At 48.4% G+C, this 22786-nt stretch overlaps 1 protein-coding gene across 2 annotated transcripts in view; it reads left to right on the top strand.

Annotated features, from left to right (window-relative positions):
• Positions 1-22786, top strand: part of GAS2 (growth arrest specific 2) — a 185810-nt gene that overhangs the window by 113211 nt on the left and 49813 nt on the right. For both annotated transcript variants that reach the window (XM_063946363.1, XM_063946364.1), the window contains one exon: positions 11568-11631. In XM_063946363.1, the coding sequence (XP_063802433.1) occupies positions 11568-11631 (64 nt within the window). The remainder of the gene's footprint in view (positions 1-11567; positions 11632-22786) is intronic.

The raw sequence follows: 22786 nt of genomic DNA, 5'->3' as shown, positions 1-22786 counted from the left end.
CCCTGTGTCTGTGTCTGGCAGCCATGTTTGTTTTCCTTCCAGAGAGATAATGATTTGTTGAAGGACAAATAAGAAATGTGGTTGCATTACGGAAATCTTTGCTGAAAGAGAGGGCAGGGGGACATTGTAAAAGATCTACTGGAACATTAATGTGGCTGAAGCCTTAACGTAATCCATATTATAAGAATGGTGATGTTGTATAACACTTTTGATACCTTGCGCTTATATGAATTTACGGTGAAACAAGTTCACAGCGCTCCCTACAAGTCTGATTCAGTGTAATGGATTTGCCGTTATACCACAGACCTGACCAGTGGAAACCTGGAAGTGGTGACCTTCCTTGTTGTAGAAATGTAGATGCATTTAAATAATATTCATGTGCTTTATTTCATCCATAAGGCAATAAGATCGACTTATTTCAAACCATTGTATTATTTGTTAGCAGCTTTGAGTTTGGGATCTCCAGCTGAACACAGTCTGCATTATATTGTATTTCATCTACTAGATTACCACAAATGATCCCTAATCAGTCCTGTCCGACACATGTAAAACAAATAGGGCTCTCCTCACTGTAACCAATGGAATATACAAGTCCACAGTACTCCAGTAAAGCGAGAGAGAAAAGCAGGAAAAGTTGCAGCAGCACAGGAAGGGGGGATTCCCGACCAGGACAAGACCACCCATTTGGGGGACGGTGTATTGGATAGCATTACTGGATCACAGCACTGAGGTCATAGGCTCAATTCCCACCATGGCCCTAACTGTGCAGAGTTTGTATGTTCTCCCAGTGCTTGCCTGGGTCCTCCAGGTGCTCCGGTTAGCTCCCACAATCCAAAAATATACTGGATCCCAACAAAAATTTAACCCTCTCGTGAATGTGTGTTTGTGTGTGTGTACATGTGGTAGAGAAAGCTACAAAGGAGAGTGGGATTAGAGGAATGCCACCGCCCCCCCCCCCCCCCTTAAACCCTCCCCCCCCCAAAAAAAGCCAAATATATATGAATGTTAAATATTATATAAATAGCTTTTTCCTAAGAGGGATTCTTCTATATTGAGCATAATTTGGCTTTGATGGCTAGGTGCCACTATCGGGGCTGATCACGCTGCCAGACACATGACTGCCTTTCAGACTGACAAATAAAGAATTGATATTTTGGGCCGACGTTAGATAACGGGAGACGGGATAAGGGAATAAATGGGTGCAGTGTATGAAAAGGCTTCTGTCCTTCTCCTGCCTGACATGAGATAGGCAGTGTCTTCTTTCCTCCCTCTTTGTGGACGCGGCTCGGAGAATCGCCTGGCTGATCTGATCTGCTCCAGAGTAACAAAGCCCTCTGATAGAGCGGTCAGGGCTCCATGGGATAAGACTTCACTCTTCTCCCTATCTTGTCAGACCTCATAGAGCTTGACTGGCGCAGTCACACTTTCATCCGCGCCTCACAGCTCTAAGACGAGGGTGTCAGGGATTCTCCAGGGCCATTGTCATAGAAACCTGTTGTATGCCTTTATATAGAGGTCACTATGTGCTGTGCTACAGTAATGACAATTTAGGATCATGGTTTATTCCCTAAAGGTTTTATGTTTAGGAATATGGGTCACGTATAATAAAACGCACGTACAGCGGAACTGCGGTGACTGGAAAAGTAAAACATGGAGCATTCACAGCACACTCTGCCAGAATGTACAGCATTTGGGATGCAAAAAAAAAAATCCCGGCGTTCAGGAGAACGATGCCAGAATCCCAACAGCCGGCTGTTTGCCGACGGCCGGCAAACCGACACCCACCCTTAATTCCCTCTTGGTTGGTGGGTCCAACGCCACCAAACGAATGGGAATAAACCTGTGGCGAGTGAAGCTCCCCACCGGGCCCGCAAGGGGACTCTCTGCCGGTATTTGGCAGACAGGATGTCGCTGTCGGTATACTCACAGCCGGCATCCCGTCTACCGGTATATCATATCGGACCCCAGAATTTTGTATATTTTATGTTATGCTTCGCTCGCCACAGGTTACTATTCCCAATGAATGTCTACGTGGATAGTAAATCAAGCAAATGTTGAGCAAACATGTGAAATACCCCCCAAACACGTGTCGACCGTATATGTCGACCCTTTTTTATGTTGACATTTTGAAACAATAAACCTTTTGTACCTGTAGACCTTAAGCACGGTCAACCTTTTACATTTCGACCTTTCCGTTTCATCTGTCTATGTCTTTGTACTTGCAGACCAAATGCATGTCGGCCATATGGTGTCAGCATATTGACCGTCGAACGATACATTGTCGATCTATCATCCTGATATCCCTCCCGGGTGCTGCTTCTCCTTCTTGCGAATTGGGTGGGGTCACGATAATGCGATTTCCACTATTAGGCCTCACTCCATTGCGCGAGGTTGCAATTTTTCGAAGGCAAGGTCCAAAAAGTAGCCCAGTATGATGTACTGCACTGAGTGCTTATCCTGTCCACGCGTGGGACATGGGAATTAAAGACAACTGCTTTAGCACTACTTTAGCACAACTGCTTTAGCACTACTTCTTACCCTTTATAAATGTTACATGGCTCTGCAGGAAGTTCTACACCCCTTTTGGTTAGGCCCCCATCCTGCACCTGGTACCGGGGAGACTGCAATTGCCGCGCTTCTTACTTTATTCTACTGGGCGCAGGTGACGTGTTGCAGAAGAGTTTGGACATTGGATGTAATTATGCTTTAGGGCAGGGCTGGCCAAACCAGTCCCATACCTCCCAACATGACCCTCTCCAGGAGGGACACAATGCTCTACTTCTGGACTTTTCTCTTAACTTATGATTGCCGGCTCCTGTTTCATACAGGTTAATGGATAAGAAAGGTGTTTCAGCACAGGTGATGGCTATCATAAATTAAGAGGGAAGTCCAGGAGCAGAGCATTCTGTCCCTCCTGGAGAGGGTCATGTTGGGAGGTATGCAGTCCTCGAGATCTATCAACAGTTCACATTTTCCAGACAACCTAGCTGGTGCACAGGTGTAGTCATTAGTAATTAAGATGTGCTGCATTCATTCCTAACTGACAATTCTACAGATCTCCAGGAGGCCTGGAAAACATGAACTGTTGGTAGATCTCGAGGACCGGTTTGGCCAGCCCTGCTTTAGGGTATAGGTAACTAAGCATTTAGTTGCCTGATGTAGACATATTGCTGCACTTTAAGTTGGGTGTATCTCGATATGAAGCGATGCATGTTATTATTACTCTTGAGTCCATATTTCTACGCATATGTTTGGGATACAAATATGAGTCAAGTTCTAAATGAGGCCCAAAGTTTTTTTAGTTTACATGGGTTCCAACCAGAGCAGGGAACTATCCAACTTCTTTGATGCTCTCCAACAAATGTGCCGCTGTCACTATAATGCCATGACACCAGAATCGCAGTCCTTGCACCCTAAAGTCCCTCCTTAGCTGGTCTCCCCGTGGTCACTTGGCGTAGTACAAGCGGGAAACAGCACAACCTCCAGTATCTAACTGGTCACTGTAACAGTCCTCATGGAAGCCAGTTCCCAGGGGACAAACTGCTAATGTTAGCATATCTGCATCCTTGCTGGCTGCCCCTCCCCATAGGCCGCTCAGTAATGCCCACGGCCAGGTGGGTAAGGTAGGCTGTGATTACTTATCAGCAAACTGGATGCAGGATGATTTTATAGGGAGCAAGCCAACTGGTTGCCTACACCAACATTAGTGCAACCAGCTTGTCTCCCACTACCGGTTATAGGTGTAGCCTGTACTGTAGGTCCCTGGTTGTTCAGGTCTTGCTTTTAGACCAGTCAGGCTTTTGTTGCCCTGACCTTTGCCTGGATACATTAGGTGACTGCTCAGAAGAAGCCCCCATTCTATTCTAATGAGAGTATAGACGGAGGGCCCGTTAAATGAGAACACATTGCCAGGGCCCAATGATGCGCTGTTCTGTCCCTGCCACCTGTCCTAACCTCTGCCCACACTCTGATCCTCCTTGTCCAATGCCTGTCCTGACCACTGCACAAAGTCTGACCCTCCTTGTTTGATGCCTGTCCTGACCACTGCATAAAGTCTGATCCTCCTTGTTTGATGCCTGTCCTGACCACTGCATTAAGACTGACACTCCTTGTTTGATGCCTGTCCTGACCACTGCACAAAGTCTGACACTCCTTGATTGATGCCTGTCCTGACCTTGGCACAGAAGTTTGCACCTCTGCACAGCTCCTTGTGCACGTACTGTTCAGCTACACCTGGATCAGCACAGTTACTGTTATCTTCATAGTGTCTCCATTGTCACAGGAGGTTAACAAACCTCTACTGCTGCACTCACAAGAGTGCAGCAGTACCATTGAGCACATCTATCTCTATGGCAACGGGGGGGGGGGCTGCTTGTACCCGTGTCAGCCTGATTCTAGAGAATTATTCCGTCAGTCTGGTGTCACAGCCCCAGGCGGAGTTACTGATAGAAGTGATCACACTTTTCTTTCCCTAACTCCACCATAGGAGTACTAGCGCCATCTAGCTTGCGATTGTCACATTACACAGGTAAACCTGCACTAATACCACCAACTGAGCAGAACATTTTCATTCACCACTTTAAAAATGGTACCGGAGGTGTGAGGTGTCAGATGCCTCAGTCTCCATGTTTGCAGATTCTGATTGGTCCTCACACTAATGCAGCATTACATAGCCCTGGCTTATGTCTGGTGCTAAAAGGCCAACCAGAAACACGCCAAGAAAAATGGATGCACCTGGGGCTCCGGTTGGGGCGATGTTTCAGATTCCTTGGAAGCGCAGCTTTAATACTTCCATAAAACCAAATAGAGCATGAATGTGCCAGTAAGACGTTAGCTGCTCCCTTTGGAAACCGTAATAGAAAATCTGATATGGGCCTTTCAATAATGATGTTCTTACCTTTCCCAGCACCTCTCTCTGCTAACATGAGCTGACCTTTCTCTCTCTGAAGAGTCTATTATCAGATCCTGTCTTCCTCATACCCTTGGTGAATTGGCTTGAATGGCTAAATGTCATTGGCCTGAGAGGCCTCTCTGCTGTCTGTGCTCCAATCTTAACCCCTCTCTGTTGCCGAAACCACGGAGGAGGCAGAGGACTGAGCCTCATTAATTTATTAGCCTGAGAGCTGCCTGCAACAACCAAACCATGAAGTCAGCATCCCGGCTGCTATTTTTACCCTAAGCGAAAGGTGAATATTCAGTAATGAATGAATCTATTGCCATAAGACTCATTAATCATCTGTAAAAACAGCAGATCAGGAGCTGGGAATGTTGACGGGGCTCTAGAACTCTTTTACTGGTTGTTCTATAAGAAACTAGATTATAAGAACCTTATAGATCTCAGATGCTGCGCATTCCACAGGAAATCCAATTCTGAGAGTTATTTCAGGCTGGCTGTGAGCCGGAATCCATCCCATAGGATGTGCATGTGATCAGTAAAGGATAGTTCCACCAAATATTACATATTCACCAACACCCACCTCTATGAAACAGATTAGTGGTCTCTACATTCCCGTCTCCCATCACCTCTATTTGGGATAACCGGGACTTCCCTCCCGGCTCCACTTTACGTTCTCACTCATGGTTTTATCTGAACCCGCGACCAGGACTGGTCTTCGACTTTATTGATGGCAATTCCTGGCGTTCTTTAGATTCTTTGAGGGACAAATATGGTATCACCCAACCTGTAATGTACAAGTATTTACAACTCCGCTCTTTCTTAAGTTCCCTCCCAAGCTCTAAGGTCGTTCGCCAACTTACCCCTTTTGAACGACTCTGTGTTTATTCTCCCATGCGACAGGGTATCATCTCCATACTTTACGGTCTATTACGCTCATTGAAATCAACTGATACCCTGTCTCATGAAAGCAAATGGGAACAGGACTTGGGCCCCCTCCTGGGGAAGACTCTTGGGAAATCATAAGGCAAAATGTCGCACAGTCTTCAATTTCCTCTCTGATAAAGGAAAATTCCTATAAAGTATACACCAGGTGGTATTTAGTACCAGCTACGCTTCACAGAATTTTCCCCAGGGCGAGAATGTGGCCAAATAGGAGATATTAAACACATTTGGTGGTCCTGTCCCAGAATCCGTCCCTTTTGGGACCGGGTGGAGAGCCTTATTGGTTCTGTCTTCTGCTCCCGGGTAACGTTGGGCCCTTGGACGGCTCTGCTGGTCCTTCCACTACCTAATTTCAGTAGTATTGTGAATAACCTTGTACTCCAAATCCTTCATGACGCCGGATGTGTGATTGCTAAATGCTGGAAAAAGTCCACTGCTCCCCCTATGGGCATGCTGTTGTCCAAAGTATGGTACATCTCCACGATGGAGAAAATCACGGCTTCCCTACGGAATAGGTCTGATAAATATATGAGGATTTGGGAACCATGGTCTTCTTACACTAATACTCCTATTACTCAGATGTGACATATTGTATTGGAGTTGTACTGCTTCTGCTTCTGGAAGGATGTTCAACTGTTTACTCTGTGTAGATATGCTGACTGTGATTGTTACCCTCATGATATGGTACGTCCCGGAAACCTTCCGTAGTGGTTCCCCCCCCCCCCCCCCCCCCTCCTCTTCTTCTCTTTCCTCTTCTTTTCTTCCCTTTTCTTCTCTTTTCTTTTCTCTTTTCTACTTACTCTTTTCTACAGAAAATTGTTGTCGACATTTTTATTGTTGATGTTCCTTGTTATTGTATGTCCCACGGGATATCCTGTACGTTATTCTGAATTTGTCTTGTATTATCATTTCCTTTTTGGTCTGTATTGTTTTATTCGACATCTTTCCAATAAAAATATTGCATTAAAAAAAAAAATTATTGTCTTTCAGGCGGAGACTGAAAGTAGGTATATTTGTTTTGTTTTTGGGGTTTTCCTTTGGAAAAAAAAGTTTTTTTTCCCCAAGCATTAAATAGAAAAAACAAAAACACAGCAAAAATAGGAAAATAATACATATTTAATGACTCTTCTCATAGTTAATTTCATGTAATTGTTGTAAACGCAAAAAATTTACCTCAGCATTTCGTTGGCTCATTCTCTTATATAGAGCAACACCACACATAGAGCCAGGGCAGCAGAGAGCTTGGCCGGCCCCAGGTACTTTTCATGGGGTGTGGCCTAACCACGAGAGGTGTGGCCATGCACACTTAGAAAAAAAACTGAACAAATAGTACTTTAGCGCCTCCCTGACTGAGCTGAGGAGTAGACCTGCAGCTGCTGTTTCCTGGCAAGAGGAAGGGGGGGGGGACTTGGCCCTCACTGGGCCCCTCCATCAGGCCTGGGCATGTAGTACCTGCTCCCCCTTCCTCTCGGCACTACCGCATAGGGCAAATAACCTAATCAGCCATAGGACCAGGGACAAATGTGCTGCTCCCATTATACTTTTGCATATGTATTCCTGCCTTATTCAGAGATGTCACAAGTGGAGGGGGGAGGGAAGGGGGCGGAGTGGTGTTGTGTGCACTGACCTTTGCGGTGGTGGTAAGGGAGAACAAAAGGTTGTGCAGTCAAAATATCCATTTTTACATGAATGCATTAGTGTCACAACAAGCATTTATTCTATAGCTTACATTTTTAATAACCCATGGAATCAGTCTTGTATAAGTTAGGTGACCGACTTCAGTGTCTAATTGGTTGTGTTTGGTCCTAGCAAGTGTAATCTCTTCACACATCATCAACGTAACGTCATTACCTTAATTGGCGTCATCTGTATGCACATTTAAAGGGCTTCTTCACCTTCAGATTATTATAATGTTTTGGTTTATAATGTCCTCCCTTCACTTATACTAAATGCCTTGATTTTTCCTCCCGACTCCACATCTACGTTTCAGTTGTGTATATAATATATTGTATGTATATAGCCACAGGCTGGACAGTACAAGGGGAAGCTGCAGAGCCAGTGATTCAGTAAAACTTATAGGAGCGTGCACACAGACTATAAAGTTGTATGAAGGTGGAGAACCCTCTCAAGTGTATTTCACTTAATGGCATGAGAAGAAGTTTAGCGCGCAGACAACAATCTAGTCTCGGCTAATGGCCCGGCACACAATGGGCTTTCTGTCCCAGATTTTATGCATGATGTGTTATAGGCGTCCAGCTCAGCTGACAGACTGGACTTTATCTGCCAAACGTTCAATTCCCAAACACCGAACATTGCATAACTTTACGGGTAACATTACAGAGTGCGGGTGACGGACTGCTAAATGCTGAGTCATGGGGAAAATATTCACCTTTCCTTATTTCCTGATAACACATTGCAGCCTATCATTAAACTAGCATGCAAATGCCTCTCATAGCAGTAAAATGGGATTACAAGAAATGGTATTCAGGGGCATAGTTACTAAGATTATTCTGTGGGAAACACCCTGAAATTTCAATTTTCAGAGGATCCCCATAAAAGGTAAGTATCTCCGACATCTGCCGCGCTCCCCCCATTCCTGACCTCACCAGCAGTCCCCCCTTAGAAACCTATCCACCAAGCTCTTCAGATGGCGTTAGCCTACAGTAGCCTATGGGCTCCTCTTTGGCATTTTGTTTAGGAGAGGGATCCTCCAAAATCTCCTCCATCCATCCCCCAATGTGCGTGCGCTCGGTCTGAACTCGGAATTAAAGTGAGAGCTACAGTATAATTATATATCTAGGCATTTGCCAGGTTGTGGCTTATTCAGAGCGTCTGTAGCAGCGCCCCAATAATATTACATGCAAGTGTTCCTTTTCATTACCGCATTGTAAATTGGGATGTAATTAAGCCCCTTAATAACATAACTTAGGTTATGACCGGGGGAAGCGGATCACTAATAGACATCCAATAATCCTAATCACACAAATAATGCTGCACCCACAATTCCCCATCCCTGCACAATTCCCAAACTCCGCCTCTCTAAAAAAAGAATAAATTAGCTTTATTTCATATAAAAATGCATTTAAACCTACAGAGTCGCTGGGGACATGGGGGGTAATTCAGACTGGATCGCGGCAGCGATCGCAGTCTGAAGCCCTTTGCGGGGTGCACCCGCGCACCCCGGGAGCCCAGTGATGTGCTAAAAGCATCTCAGGGCTGCGATCGCCTCTACCTGATTGACAGGCAGAGGCCGTCGTGGGGCGGGAGAGGGTGTGCCAGCGGCGCTAGATCGCCGTTAGTCTGGACAACGCAGACATGTCCGGACCGTTGCAGGGGCGGGCCACGGTGGCTGCGTGACGTCACACGCAACCCGGAACGCAGGGGTTAGCCACCTGCCAGTGCAGCTAGGCTGTGCAGGAGCTGCGCTGGTAGGGAGCTACTCAGCGGGGGCAAAAGCATCGCTGCTGTGCAATGCTTTTGCACCCTTGCAGGGGGGGGGGGGGGGTCTGACATGCGGGGCGGACTAGCCCTGTGCTGGGCGTCCCGCCACATATCAGAGAGTCTGATCGTAGATGTGAATTGGCACCACGAGGGGAGTTTAGCCCTGACATTTCCATGTCATGTGTCTGTGGCCCCTCATACTGTAGGGTTAATGTGGCCCTCAATGAATGTGATATGACCAAGCCGGGCCAGAGTGCCAGTACTGAGTGTGAGTGTGGCACACCTGCGGTACTCAGTCTGACTCACAGCCCAGCGCAGCGGAGGAGACGTGAAGTAACGTGTATTATATAATCCTTGTAGACGACACCCATCTGCCTGGAAACGACGACAGACGGAGTGTAATGGATGTAACCATCTGATTGCAAATGCAAGTAATGGGCCCATACGCGGCTCTTCCCGCTGCTAATTCTCACGGTTTTCACGCATTTCACCATTCACTATCACTGGCTTTATTTATATCCACGCCCAAGTGCTGTTCAGTAAGTGTCATCACCTAGAGTAACCAGATCATCCATGTAAAGCACATACGTGTGTAACACACATGACGCCTGGCAGCGTTACCTCACATGCATGGAAACATAGCAATGGAGGCCGTTCAGTAGGTGTGTCCGGGGTCACGCGGCTGCCGGATGACCCAATCCCATCTCATGCATCACATGGCATTGTCTTTCAATCTGAATTATTTCATCAACATTTACAAGTAGCACAAATGCGCAGTAACCCCCAGCAACCATCTGATCCCGACTTTCTCTGTCCTCATTTACAGGACTTCTTATATTTCTGTGCTGTGTACGAATAGGGTACATGATAGTAATCAGCATTAACGGCGCTTCACAGAGCGTGAGGGAAAATGTAGAGCAGACAAATGCACACACATTACACGACTTTGTTAAAAAAGAAACCAACTCTGTTGCCATGCAAGGGGAGCAAATAAATATATGTTTTCTGTGCAGGGTAAATACTGTCTGCTTTTGCATGCAGCCCACACACGTTAGGCAGCTTTATTTTTACACTGCAATTTAGATTTCAGTTTGAACACCCCCCACCCAAATCTAACCCTCTCTGCACATGTTACATCTGCCCCACCTGCATTGCAGCATGGTTTTGCCCAGTTACTTGCTTTTTTGCTTTATTACAGACATCAATCAGGCCCCATGTGCAAAGGTTTTTAAATATTTTTGTTTGTTTTATTTTTGCATTTATTTGTTTCCATTTGCAGGGTTTAGGCCGATGAATAACGCTTAACATCAGACAGAGAATTTGGACTAACAGAAGTGCTCCTAATTCATGGCCGCTCGCGATTCACACACAGCGCCGATGTTCATGTAGTTGAGCGATTATTTGCAACTGCACATGTGCAGAAATTTCTGATGACCGCTACGGCGCCTGCGTCACACAGAGTAGGGACAAAGGTGGCGGTGCCGCCGATTCAGGCGGTATCAGAAAGGAAAAGTGATGGGCAGTGACTGGGAGGGGCTAGGAGTGTAGGCAAACGGGCATCTCAGGGTTATGGGACTATGGGGTGGTGGGGTGGGGGTGTCAGTGCCAGCAGCTGCGTTGGCAGGCATGCAGCCGCAGCCATAGGAGGATATGGTCAGACACAGAAACTGCACCTGCCATACGGCTGGTGGGATTTTCAATGGTGCGACTGGCAGTTGCGCATAAGGAAGCACCAATCGGTGTTACGGCGTATATGGGCGCTCAGTACATACAGCCTCATGAATGTACATGATGGACAGAGCTTGTAGGCTATTTGCATAAACTCGCTTGGCATTTTGCATCAGCATCCATCCCTGTAAGTGTCAGCGTTTACGGTGCGACTAACGAGTATTAATAAACAACACAACAATGCATTACTGCTCTTGTGCCATTAAAATACTGCACGGAGCACAATACAGCAGACTCTTACAGTAACATGCATTACCAGTAACCAAAAATGTGGCCGTCAGTAAGACAGAAAAATGAGTGGCAAGTAAATATATAGGACATTGCTTTATTGCATACAGCAGTAACTAACGATTTAGAGAAATTCAGTTACAAAAAAAACAATGTGTCAGTAAAATATTATGTACACGAGCAAATTGCAAAATGTGTCAGTAAAAGGCTTCCCTGATCAGCGCAGGATGTGATTGGTTGCTGCGGATTACAGCTCGCTTGTGATATTTGCGCCATGTGGCTAGATAGTCCTTGTGTACAATTGTAATGACTGTGTGTCCTTCCTTCCTAGTGCTCCACAAGCAGCCCCGGGAGGTGTGCCTATGCCTGCTGGAGCTGGGCAGGATTGCAGCCAGGTGAGCAGGATTCGCCGCACAAAAGGGAGATCTCTTACATATCTGACTGTGATTCTTTCTTCCTTCCTTGTAACAATAATCTCAGTGATACGGAGCAGCCAGTGCGAGCATTCATGAACATATTGTGGACAGATGTGGCAGTGAGAACCCACAGTACGAGTTCCTGTGAGCCATCCGACAGCAGTGGTGCCGAGATAGGGGGGGTACAAATTACCCGGGCCCAGGTCTGATGGAGGGCCCAGTGAGGGTCCAGTAGGGGCCCAGGGCCCCACTCCTTTACCTGGCAGCAGCAGCAGCTCTTTTCCTCAGCCCAGCACACTCTGCTCTGTACTGGGCTGCAGTATGGCCATGGAGGTGCTTAAAATACAATTTCTGCAGCGGGGTACACTGGTATTCCACAGGGAATAACATCGGGGGTGTAGAGTAGGATCTTGATCCGAGGTACCAACAGGCTAAAAGCTTTGACTGTTCCCGAGATGCTCAGCGCCGCCTCCTCTATAACCCCGCCTCCATGCACAGGAGCTCATTTTGTAAGTTGGTGCCTGCAGTGCAGGCAGCCAACAGGCAGGGCTGCTCCAGCAACCCTGAGAAGAGCTTTTTAAAGTGAAGATAGAAGACTTCAAGGGCTGCAGCAAAGGCACTCTAGCGCTAGATATCATTCTGACATCTCCTGCTGCAGCTCCATCAACTCCCCCGGCGGCGCTGTATACTCCCGCGTCCCTGGTTGCCGGGTACTTACAGCGGAGGCTCTGGTTCTTCACTCAGGGCACACACACTAACCAAAATTCCGGGATCGCGTGGCCGCACTCAGGGAGGAGGTAAGAGGGTCCCCCAGGCGGGACCCGCTGGAAATCGCGGTCTGGCTCGGCCATTAGGAGGCGGGCTGCACGCGCTGGCATGGACACTGTGGCCGTACAGAGACCCCTAGGGCACAGGTCGGGTTAGGCTATAATCCATTTTATTAAGACCCGCAGCACCCGGTGGTGAAGTCCAGCAAGGGGATAAGGCTCTGGCCTGTAGCCCCTCCCCCAGCCCCTGGGCACCATTTAGAGTAAATGTTCCCACCCTGGAGCTGCATCTCTCTGTCTCCGTCACTCCCTGTCAGCGTTTGGGCGTCATTACACACAGCTGCGCTGATTCTGGGACAGCTGGGTGATGCCTCCTCTGTAAAGCCGCCTGTTTCATCAGCGCTGTACATTTACAGGACACTTATGTATTTTACATGTTGTTTAGACAGTGTTAGTTAAGAACAAGTGCATGCATTAAGGGTTATTTAGTACAAGTACCCTGTGATATTCATCCAGTTTTTTCTGTGCCTTTATATTTATATCTGTTTATATACATAGCCTTACTCAGTAATAGTATTGCTAGTCCAGTGCAGTTTTATTGTTTGTCATAATTCCTGCATTGTACATGTGACTGTGGGGTTTATTTACTAAGATTCGTAATTTTCAGAATCATGTTCAAGTTCAATCACGACTGACATCGACAGTGTAAAACTGCAACTTTTTGAATTGATTACGATGGATTTACTAAGCTGTCGTATTCGGGTTTTTCTTTTCTTCCGATGTCGATGTCATTCGTGGTTTTTTACCTATTTTTACGGCAGTGATTAGCAAAATACTGCCGACTTTTTTTACAATCAATCTCGGCCGGATCTGTGTGATCCGTGCTGGGGTTTATTTATTTTTTTTTTTTTAATTAAACACTGTAAAATAATAAAAAAAAATGCGTGGGGTCCCCCCTCCTAAGCATAACCAGCCTCGGGCTCTTTGAGCCGATCCTGGTTGCAAAAATATGGGGGAAAAAATGACAGGGGTTCCCCCATATTTAAGCAACCAGCATCGGGCTCTGCGCCTGGTCCTGGTCCCAAAAATACGGGGGACAAAAAGAGTAGGGGTCCCCCATATTTTTAAAACCAGCACCGGGCTCCACTAGCTGGACAGATAATGCCACAGCCGGGGGTCACTTTTATATAGTGCCCTGCGGCCGTGGCATCAAAAATCCAACTAGTCACCCCTGGCCGGGGTACCCTGGGGGAGTGGGGACCCCTTCAATCAAGGGGTCCCCCCCCAGCCACCCAAGGGCCAGGGGTGAAGCCCGAGGCTGTCCCCCCCCATCCAATGGGCTGCGGATGGGGAGGCTGATAGCCTTTGTTGTAAAAGAAAAGATATTGTTTTTAGTAGCAGTACTACAAGGCCCAGCAAGCCTCCCCCGCATGCTGGTACTTGGAGAACCACAAGTACCAACATGCGACGGAAAAACGGGCCCGCTGGTACCTGTAGTACTACTACTAAAAAAATACCCAAAAAAAGACAAGACACACACACCGTGAAAGTATAATTTTATTACATACATACACACATACATACTGTACATACATACTTACCTTAAGTTCCCACGCAGGTCGGTCCTCTTCTCCAGTAGAAGCCAAGGGGTACCTGTTGAAGAAATTATACTCACGAGATCCAGGGGTCCAGGCTCCTCGAGAAATCCAGGGGTAATCCACGTACTTGACAAAAAAAACAAAACGGTGTCCCGACCACGAACTGAAAGGGGACCCATGTTTGCACATGGGTCACCTTTCCACGAATGCCAGAAAGCCACTCTGACTTCTGTCTAAGTGGGTTTCTTCAGCCAATCAGGGAGTGCCACGTTGTAGCACTCTCCTGATCAGCTGTGTGGTCCTGTCCTCACTGACAGGCAGCACACGGCAGTGTTACAATGTAGCGCCTATGCGCTACATTGTAACCAATGATGGGAACTTTCTGCCCTGCGGTTGACCTAAAGTGACGTCACCGCTGAGCAGAAAGTTCCCATCATTGGTTACAATGTAGCGCATAGGCGCTACATTGTAACACTGCCGTGTGCCGCCTGTCACTCAGTACAGGAGCACACAGCTGATCAGGAGAGTGCTACAACGTGGCGCTCCCTGATTGGCTGAAGAAACCCACTTAGACAGAAGTCAGAGTGGCTTTCTGGCATTCGTGGAAAGGTGACCCATGTGCAAACATGGGTCCCCTTTCAGTTCGTGGTCGGGACACCGTTTTGTTTTTTTTGTCAAGTACGTGGATTACCCCTGGATTTCTCGAGGAGCCTGGACCCCTGGATCTCGTGAGTATAATTTCTTCAACAGGTACCCCTTGGATTCTACTGGAGAAGAGGACCGACCTGCGTGGGAACTTAAGGTAAGTATGTATGTATGTGTGTATGTATGTAATAAAATTATACTTTCACGGTGTGTGTGTCTTGTCTTTTTTTGGGTATTTTTTTAGTAGTAGTACTACAGGTACCAGCGGGCCCGTTTTTCCGTCGCATGCTGGTACTTGTGGTTCTCCAAGTACCAGCATGCGGGGGAGGCTTGCTGGGCCTTGTAGTACTGCTACTAAAAACAATATCTTTTCTTTTACAACAAAGGCTATCAGCCTCCCCATCCGCAGCCCATTGGATGGGGGGGGACAGCCTCGGGCTTCACCCCTGGCCCTTGGGTGGCTGGGGGGGGGGGACCCCTTGATTGAAGGGGTCCCCACTCCCCCAGGGTACCCCGGCCAGGAGTGACTAGTTGGATTTTTGATGCCACGGCCGCAGGGCACTATATAAAAGTGACCCCCGGCTGTGGCATTATCTGTCCAGCTAGTGGAGCCCGGTGCTGGTTTTAAAAATACGGGGGACCCCTACTCTTTTTGTCCCCCGTATTTTTTGGACCAGGACCAGGCGCAGAGCCCGATGCTGGTTGCTTAAATATGGGGGAACCCCTGTCATTTTTTTCCCCATATTTCTGCAACCAGGATCGGCTCAAAGAGCCCGAGGCAGGTTATGCTTAGGAGGGGGGACCCCACGCAAAATTTTTTGAAAAAATAAGCACTTTCCCACCCCTTCCCACTGATATACATGCACGGATCTCATGGATCCGTGCATGCCTATCCAATCACGAATAAAAAAAGCAGGTCTGTTTTTTTTTAGTACTTTTTTACGAGTTGTAATTTTTCACGGCAGTGTTTGTTCTTTTTTTGCTTTGCACTTCTTAGTAAATGACCGAGATTCATACTTAAACAGCCGCGTTTTGACCGATGGTGTATTCATTCGTAATTTTTTACCTGAACTAGCAAAAAATTACGAATGCCCTCATCACTGCCGTGATTAGTGCTTAGTAAATTACCGAGATGACACTTTGATGAAAAAACGGCATCTCGGTCAAAATCGGGAGCTTAGTAAATATACCCCTGTGTGTGTGTGCATATAGCTGCTGGGTGATCTCCACTCCGCGTATCTCACTCCTACTGCTATCCCTATATTCTGTAACCTGAGGGGGCTCCGTGCGTCAGGGTTATTAGATAATATTGGTATTTCACAGGATATACATATTTTGTATTTTTCTCTGTGTTTTTCAGTCACATTTTACCTCAGAAATCCTCTGTTTGTGCTGTCACACTGCAGGGGGGGTTTGTGTTAGGTATTATATCTGCTGATATTGTACTGTGACACCCGTGGTTTACGCTTTCATATCATGTCAGCTACAGGGGGCGATGGGTCTGGGGCTGATTCCGGTGTGCACGGTTATGATTTCCCAGATGCATTTGAGGATAACATGGCTGCGGAGGGTTCAGGTTTTGGGGGTTCTGTACCCCCCAGTCAGTTTGTAACAACGGGGGCACATCTAATTTACTGACTACGCTGGTAACTAGACTTGCGCCCCCTATAGGACCTCCTGTGCCTTATCAGCCTTATATGGTCCTTGCGGTTAATCCGCCATGGACAGATGCTCTGTCCACTCAGTTACAGCACTTGAATAACTCTTTGAATAAACGTATTCCTGACCCTCGCCCGCCTAAGACTAAACCTAAGAAGTTCTCTAAGTGGGCTGTTACTTCCTCTCAATCCACACATATTCCGGATACCTCTTCCGATGAAGATGGCGTGTATACTGACCCCACAGACTCTGATCATGACGTTTCTGATGGGGAATCTGTTTCACAGGTGGATGTTCCTGATCTCTTAGAGGCTATCAGGCTCATTCTTCAGATTGATGATGATCCTGAGCCCGCTACTACATCTAAGAAACCGGACAGGTTCAAACGTCAGAAGGTTACTAAATTGGTTTTATATCATAAACATCTTAGTGATATTTGGTGGACCCCTTTCTTTGAAAGTAAAGCATTCATAATCATAACCAGAAATAACGACACTGAGACTTGAATTTGGCAGAAAATTGCTAGCTATTTATTTGTCCCTAACCATTAGGAAACCTGTAATAAAAAGAGATTAATTTAATATGCCGCTCCATCTGGCATATGGTGGCGGCCCAAAAGAACGGCTCCTTAATCTAAATTAACTTAAATAACTCAATCCTATAAATTTACTAAAAGCTTACCATAAACCGGTAATAGGTGACAACTCAACCCCCACAGTGGCTACCCACCGCTCCTGGGTGCCCTGCCGCTGCCTTCCCGGATGGGTGGTCAAGCGGCCATAAGTCGATGGAGATGAGTTGAGTGCACCTAAACCACAACAAACTGTAAAACACTACAGTTTTCTCTACCATACGAAACTGCCGTTCTTTTCCGCCAATAAATAGCCAACGAAAACAGCCAACAACTTAGAGCCAAAGCACCACGTGCCACAATCTCCAACTACCAGGGCGGGAGGGAGGGAAACCAAATCACCAAGAGACTTAAAATGGCCTCGCCTTCCCTATATATATCAACTCCTCCCCTTAAAGGCTGTACTTTCCTAACAGCTAGGTCCACCCCTCCCCAGATGTTTAACTCTTTTCTCTCCTATGCAGTCAATACTCTCTTCTAAACATCTTAGTGATATTTGGTGGACCCCTTTCTTTGAAAGTAAAGCATTCATAATCATAACCAGAAATAACGACACTGAGACTTGAATTTGGCAGAAAATTGCTAGCTATTTATTTGTCCCTAACCATTAGGAAACCTGTAATAAAAAGAGATTAATTTAATATGCCGCTCCATCTGGCATATGGTGGCGGCCCAAAAGAACGGCTCCTTAATCTAAATTAACTTAAATAACTCAATCCTATAAATTTACTAAAAGCTTACCATAAACCGGTAATAGGTGACAACTCAACCCCCACAGTGGCTACCCACCGCTCCTGGGTGCCCTGCCGCTGCCTTCCCGGATGGGTGGTCAAGCGGCCATAAGTCGATGGAGGTGAGTGCACCTAAACCACAACAAACTGTAAAACACTACAGTTTTCTCTACCATACGAAACTGCCGTTCTTTTCTGCCAACAGCGAAAGACTCATCCCCAAAGTCTTTCGCACCGCCACCAGAAACCTACCCTAACTCCTGCAAAGCGAAACCTAGATCCTCCAGAAAAAACATCATCTCCTCCTCGGATAGATGTACTCCATCGCACCGGAAAAGGTGGCTGTCTCTGCACCGTATCCTCGGGTGGCGGACCACCCTACCCGCCGTGGGACAGCACCCACTGTGCCACAGCTCCTTACACCATTTTCCGGGCCTCATCAATCCGGCGACCATCCGCCACACCCCTCCAACACAAATCTCGGCACCATCATGGAAAAAACCAACACACAAATTGGTCCATTGCGCGGTCACACTTGCCAGATCCTGTATCATGGCCCACCGCAGCTCCAAGGATGTCCTCTTCCCCTAGTCGCTGCCCCCTAGATGGACAACGAAAACCTTAGGGACTCCATGCTCTCTGGCCTGACTCACTAACCTACTCCTCAGCTCACCCCACATCATTCCTCGCCAGCCGAGCCATCTGACACCCTGTATTCCAAACAATGCCTGAGACCCTTCTGAGGCCACAAACCTGGCCGCCCAGTAAATGTAAGAGTGGCCAACCACCCAAATGGTCAAATTGACTTAAAACCATCCTGAAGGGAAAAAGAGGGGTAGGATTGATTACTAAGAGGCTTATTCATTGTTTATACTGAAGGATCTGCCAAAAAAGAAAACTTTATGACTCGCTGTTGCAGCAGTCACGGCCTAGCCGACTGCACCACTTTTCGTTGCCAATTTAGAAGTGCAATTAAAGACACAAACGGGGAAAATCAAATAAAATTAAACGAAATAAAAACAGGGGGGGGGGGTGGAAGGGGGGGGGGGGTATAAAATGGGAAACACATGTAATAACTCAGCTGGAGGTGAAACGTAAAGACCTGCTGAGGGACTCTGATTAGACCAAATTAGCCGAATTATGGATTAGAATTCAGTCCGTCAAGTCAGGCAAAAAATCGCAAATAACTCCAAACCCCCGCTGCCGACTCATGCCAGCAACGGCGAGTAGCTAATCCCTGAGTAGGATAACAAACAAAAACAAAACAAAAGGGGTAACACCAACAGACGCACAACACCACAAATTCACAGAACTGTAACAGCATAATACATTGCGACTTTACGCAAAGCACCAAGCGCAAACCGACCTCTCATGCGACGGGGCGAATATATCGTCTATAACTCGCTGCTTTCCATCGCCCCACCGCCTGTATATCCGTTCTGGAGTAGCCCGCCGCAGCAGCCGACGTCACTGCGCCTATGCGAAAGGAGTGGGTACCAAAAGCAGTGGGTGGGAGGCCCAGGCCCGCCAAACAGCGACTCAGCATCCATTGAAACTGGTATTTCGTGACTGGCAGCCCATCATAATGCAACAGCCCAGACCCCTCCTTAACGGGTCGCACCCCCACGTATTGCAGTGCCAGCCTCACCGGGCAACGCTCTCTTCCAGCGCTGATACCATTGTAACCCAGCGCCCTCTCCCCACCTGATCCGTCTTGGAGCGTCGTAACCTGCACAGCCAGGACCTCTCACCCACTACCAAGTCCTCGACCAGCAAACGCGAATCTGCTCTCTTGGAAGGCGCTAACAACTCAGAAAATCGAAAGGCTCCGTGGAAAGCCATCGAGAACGCCAAACTAAACAAAAGCGTCCCAAACCTGGACGACTCAACTCGCCCTCCGGCCATTATTACGGCCGGCAACAAAGCCGCATCGATGGCCGCCTCCTATCTGGTGGCGACGGCGCAACTCGCGCCCACCCTTTCACTGCCTTCCGCAGAACTTCGCTTTTCGTTACGTCAGGGACGCCTCGCAGCTTGCAGAAAAAGAAATGCCTGCCAAGTACCGAGAAACCACTGCTCGTGACCTGTCGGAGACGTAGCGCTGCCACCTAACAGAAAGCAACAGCCGATGCCTGCTCTTACCTTGATGTTGCCGCCCCCGGACAAACTCCTCCCACTCACTCCAAGCCTGTCCGTACACCTTGCGCGTGTCCGGCGCGATTGACCGCAACGCTAAACCCTTCAGTCCGGTACGGTCACCTGCCAAACATAACCGGGACAGTGAAAACCTTGCTCTTCGGCCTTGGGAGCCAAACCCCCGAAATCTCTCCCACTGTCCACGCGACAACGCGTCTGCGATTTCGTTTTCCAACCCGAGCACGTGCTGCGTCCGGAACTATAGGTTCTTACGCAAGCAAGTGAAAAGCAGTTGTACAAGAACCCGTAGTACCACCAGCGATTTCGCCCTTTGGTTATTAATCGCATGTACCACGGCCAGATTAACTCCCTGAACACTATGCTGCGGTTAGCCAACCGATCGCCCCAAACTTCCAGCGCCACCATAATGGGAAAAAAGCTCCAGCAGCACCAGATCCTTTTTAAGACCTTCGCTATGCCACTTCGCCGGCCAAGATGCCGCACACCACGATCCCTACAGAAGACAGCCGAATCCAGAGGAACCCGCAGCATTGGTAAAAAACTGCAAACTCTCGCTGTCAATGGCTGGCGCTTGCCATATGCTCACCCCGTTGAATTCCTCCAGGAATGAAGCCCAAACGGCCAAATCCCTTTTTAACTCAGAGGACAAACGAACGAAATGATGCGGCCTGGCACACCCCGCTGCAGCTCTGTCGAGCTTCCTGCAGAAAACCCTGCCCATCGGTATCACCCGACAAGCAAAGTTCAGCATGCCCCGCACGGACTGAGCCTGCCGCAGCGTGACTTTACGCGAGCCGTTGAAACGGCGAATAGTTTCGCGGAGCTTTGACACTTCGTCCTGGGGCGGGCTACACTCTCCCGCCACGGTGTCAATTTCATTCCCCCAAAATTGATAGACAGGATGCCGCAGTAATCTAAAAGCTGACTCAACATCGATCTTAGCCATGAGGGCCCCGCTCCCGTAGCTGCGGACCATACCTAGCGTCTCGTCGAACGACTGATACACCACCGAGCAATGAGCCGGTGGTATGGCGTCGCTGACCGACGCTCGTGGCGGGTAAGAAAAATGCTGAATCAGCCGAAAGGCGCCCGGAGTCTTCTTTGGCACCACCCGAACCGGGGAGATGACCAAGTCATCCACCGGGATTGACTTAAACGGCCCCTCCATCCTGCTCAACCTGAGCTCCCTATCCACTTTTCCCGCAACACCATCGGCGAAGCTCGGGCGGATTGAAGGTTCTGTGCGCACGCACGGACATCTCGCTTGCAACAGGCAAGCGGAACCCGAACTTAAAAACATCTAACCAAAAATTTGCATCCCGTTTATTAGGATAAAGACCCAACCATTTACCCATAGTTTCCAACTTAACTGGCGCTGGTGCCCTGCTGAGCGGTCCCGCTCGCGGCCTGCTTAGGGTAGGGTTGTTTCCCCCGATTGCCCTGTCGTCCCCCTTTGGAACGAGAGGAGGCTGGTTGGGTTCCACCGCCCTGCTGGCAAGAGTGGCGAAAACGGCACTGTTTGTCAATGAACATGCTCCGCTGTTAAAAGCGAAGCATTTCCCCCGAGGGGCAGACCGCCCGCCCATGCGAACGGCCAATCCGCCTGTTTTGGCAAATGCCCCGTCCGCGCCCGCTCCCTGCGCTGACGACCCCCCGCGGCGCCCCCCCGTACCCTGTTCCTGGGTCTCGTCCTCCCGCTGGGATGCCCGGGTCACTTTGAGACAGACCTCCAGGTCTTTGAACGCGAAGTCCATGACCCGTAACCTGTCCTGCTTCTCCCGAAACTCTTGGTCATATCGCCGCCATTCCGAACCCCAGGATGTGCGCTGCATGTCGTGCACTAGATGAAGGTACCGGGTGATATTGACGTGCTCTTCCGGCCTGTCCTCCAAATAGCAAGCCGCAAACACCCCAATCCGGCCAGCCATTTATCAAAAGACCTGGAAGCTTCCGCCCCCATGCCCTTTGTAGCGGCCGCCGCTTTGTAATCCTTCTTCATGGCCTTAGTCAAACCAAATAGTCTACAAAGTCACCCCTACGTATCTGTTTGCGGCAGCTATCTCGCAGGCCCCGCGTCACTGCCGTATACCCGCAGCGCACTACCCCCGGAAGATCTCGCCTCTTCTTCGCCCTACGCTCCTCTTCCCACATTCGCCTGCCGCTTACGCCTCTTCTGCTGCTTTGCCGCCCTTTTGGCAAGTTTCTCAGTCTCCTTCCGTGTCCTAGCAGTACTATCAGCGTCGGACGTCTGCGATGCCCAAGAGGAGGATGAGGAGGGGGATGAAGAGTTACGCGAACTCGAGCTCGCGGCGGAATTTGATAAAGACTGTCCCAACTCACCGGATGCCGTCGACCTCTCCGACCCGGATTCTTCGTCGTCATCCTTCCAATCATCGTCAATCACGAAGTCTGCCAAATCCCTGTCACCTCGGTCCTCTGTGGAAGATAAAACAAAAAAGGGGGGGGGGGGGGGGCGGCCCCCTCCTGCGGCGCACGCCGAGCACCCCGCGTGGAATACGCAGCGACCGTGCTCCCCTGCCGTAACCGGTCTGATCCTAGCTTATAAATGAATATATATATAAATCTCGCAGCCTTTTTCTAGTGCTGCATGCGTGATTTTGCGATTCACCTGGAGATTCCATCTGCCAAGTCCTTTGCCATGACCTATGCGGAGCACTGTTTCCAGGTGTAGGGTCCTTGCTTTAGACATGTTGGTTAAAACCCCGTACCAGGGTATTTCACAGCACTGCCACCCTTTTAACTAGGAAGAGAAAGGCTGTGAGTGATGACGGAGCAAGGCTATCGGATCCGGCTGGAATTACTGTTCTCTTCTTTACATAGAATCCAGAACATGAGAAATGTATATATATAAATAAATGGGGGAAAAACGTTTAAACCACCAGCCGACATGCCGATATACACCCTTAACTGTAACTCAGCTACGCG

This window comes from Pseudophryne corroboree, chromosome 11, assembly GCF_028390025.1.
Source record: "Pseudophryne corroboree isolate aPseCor3 chromosome 11, aPseCor3.hap2, whole genome shotgun sequence".
NCBI classification, from domain to species: Eukaryota; Metazoa; Chordata; class Amphibia; order Anura; family Myobatrachidae; genus Pseudophryne; species Pseudophryne corroboree.
Note: the sequence above shows the minus strand (reverse complement) of the source record. Positions and strands in the feature narration are given on the sequence as shown.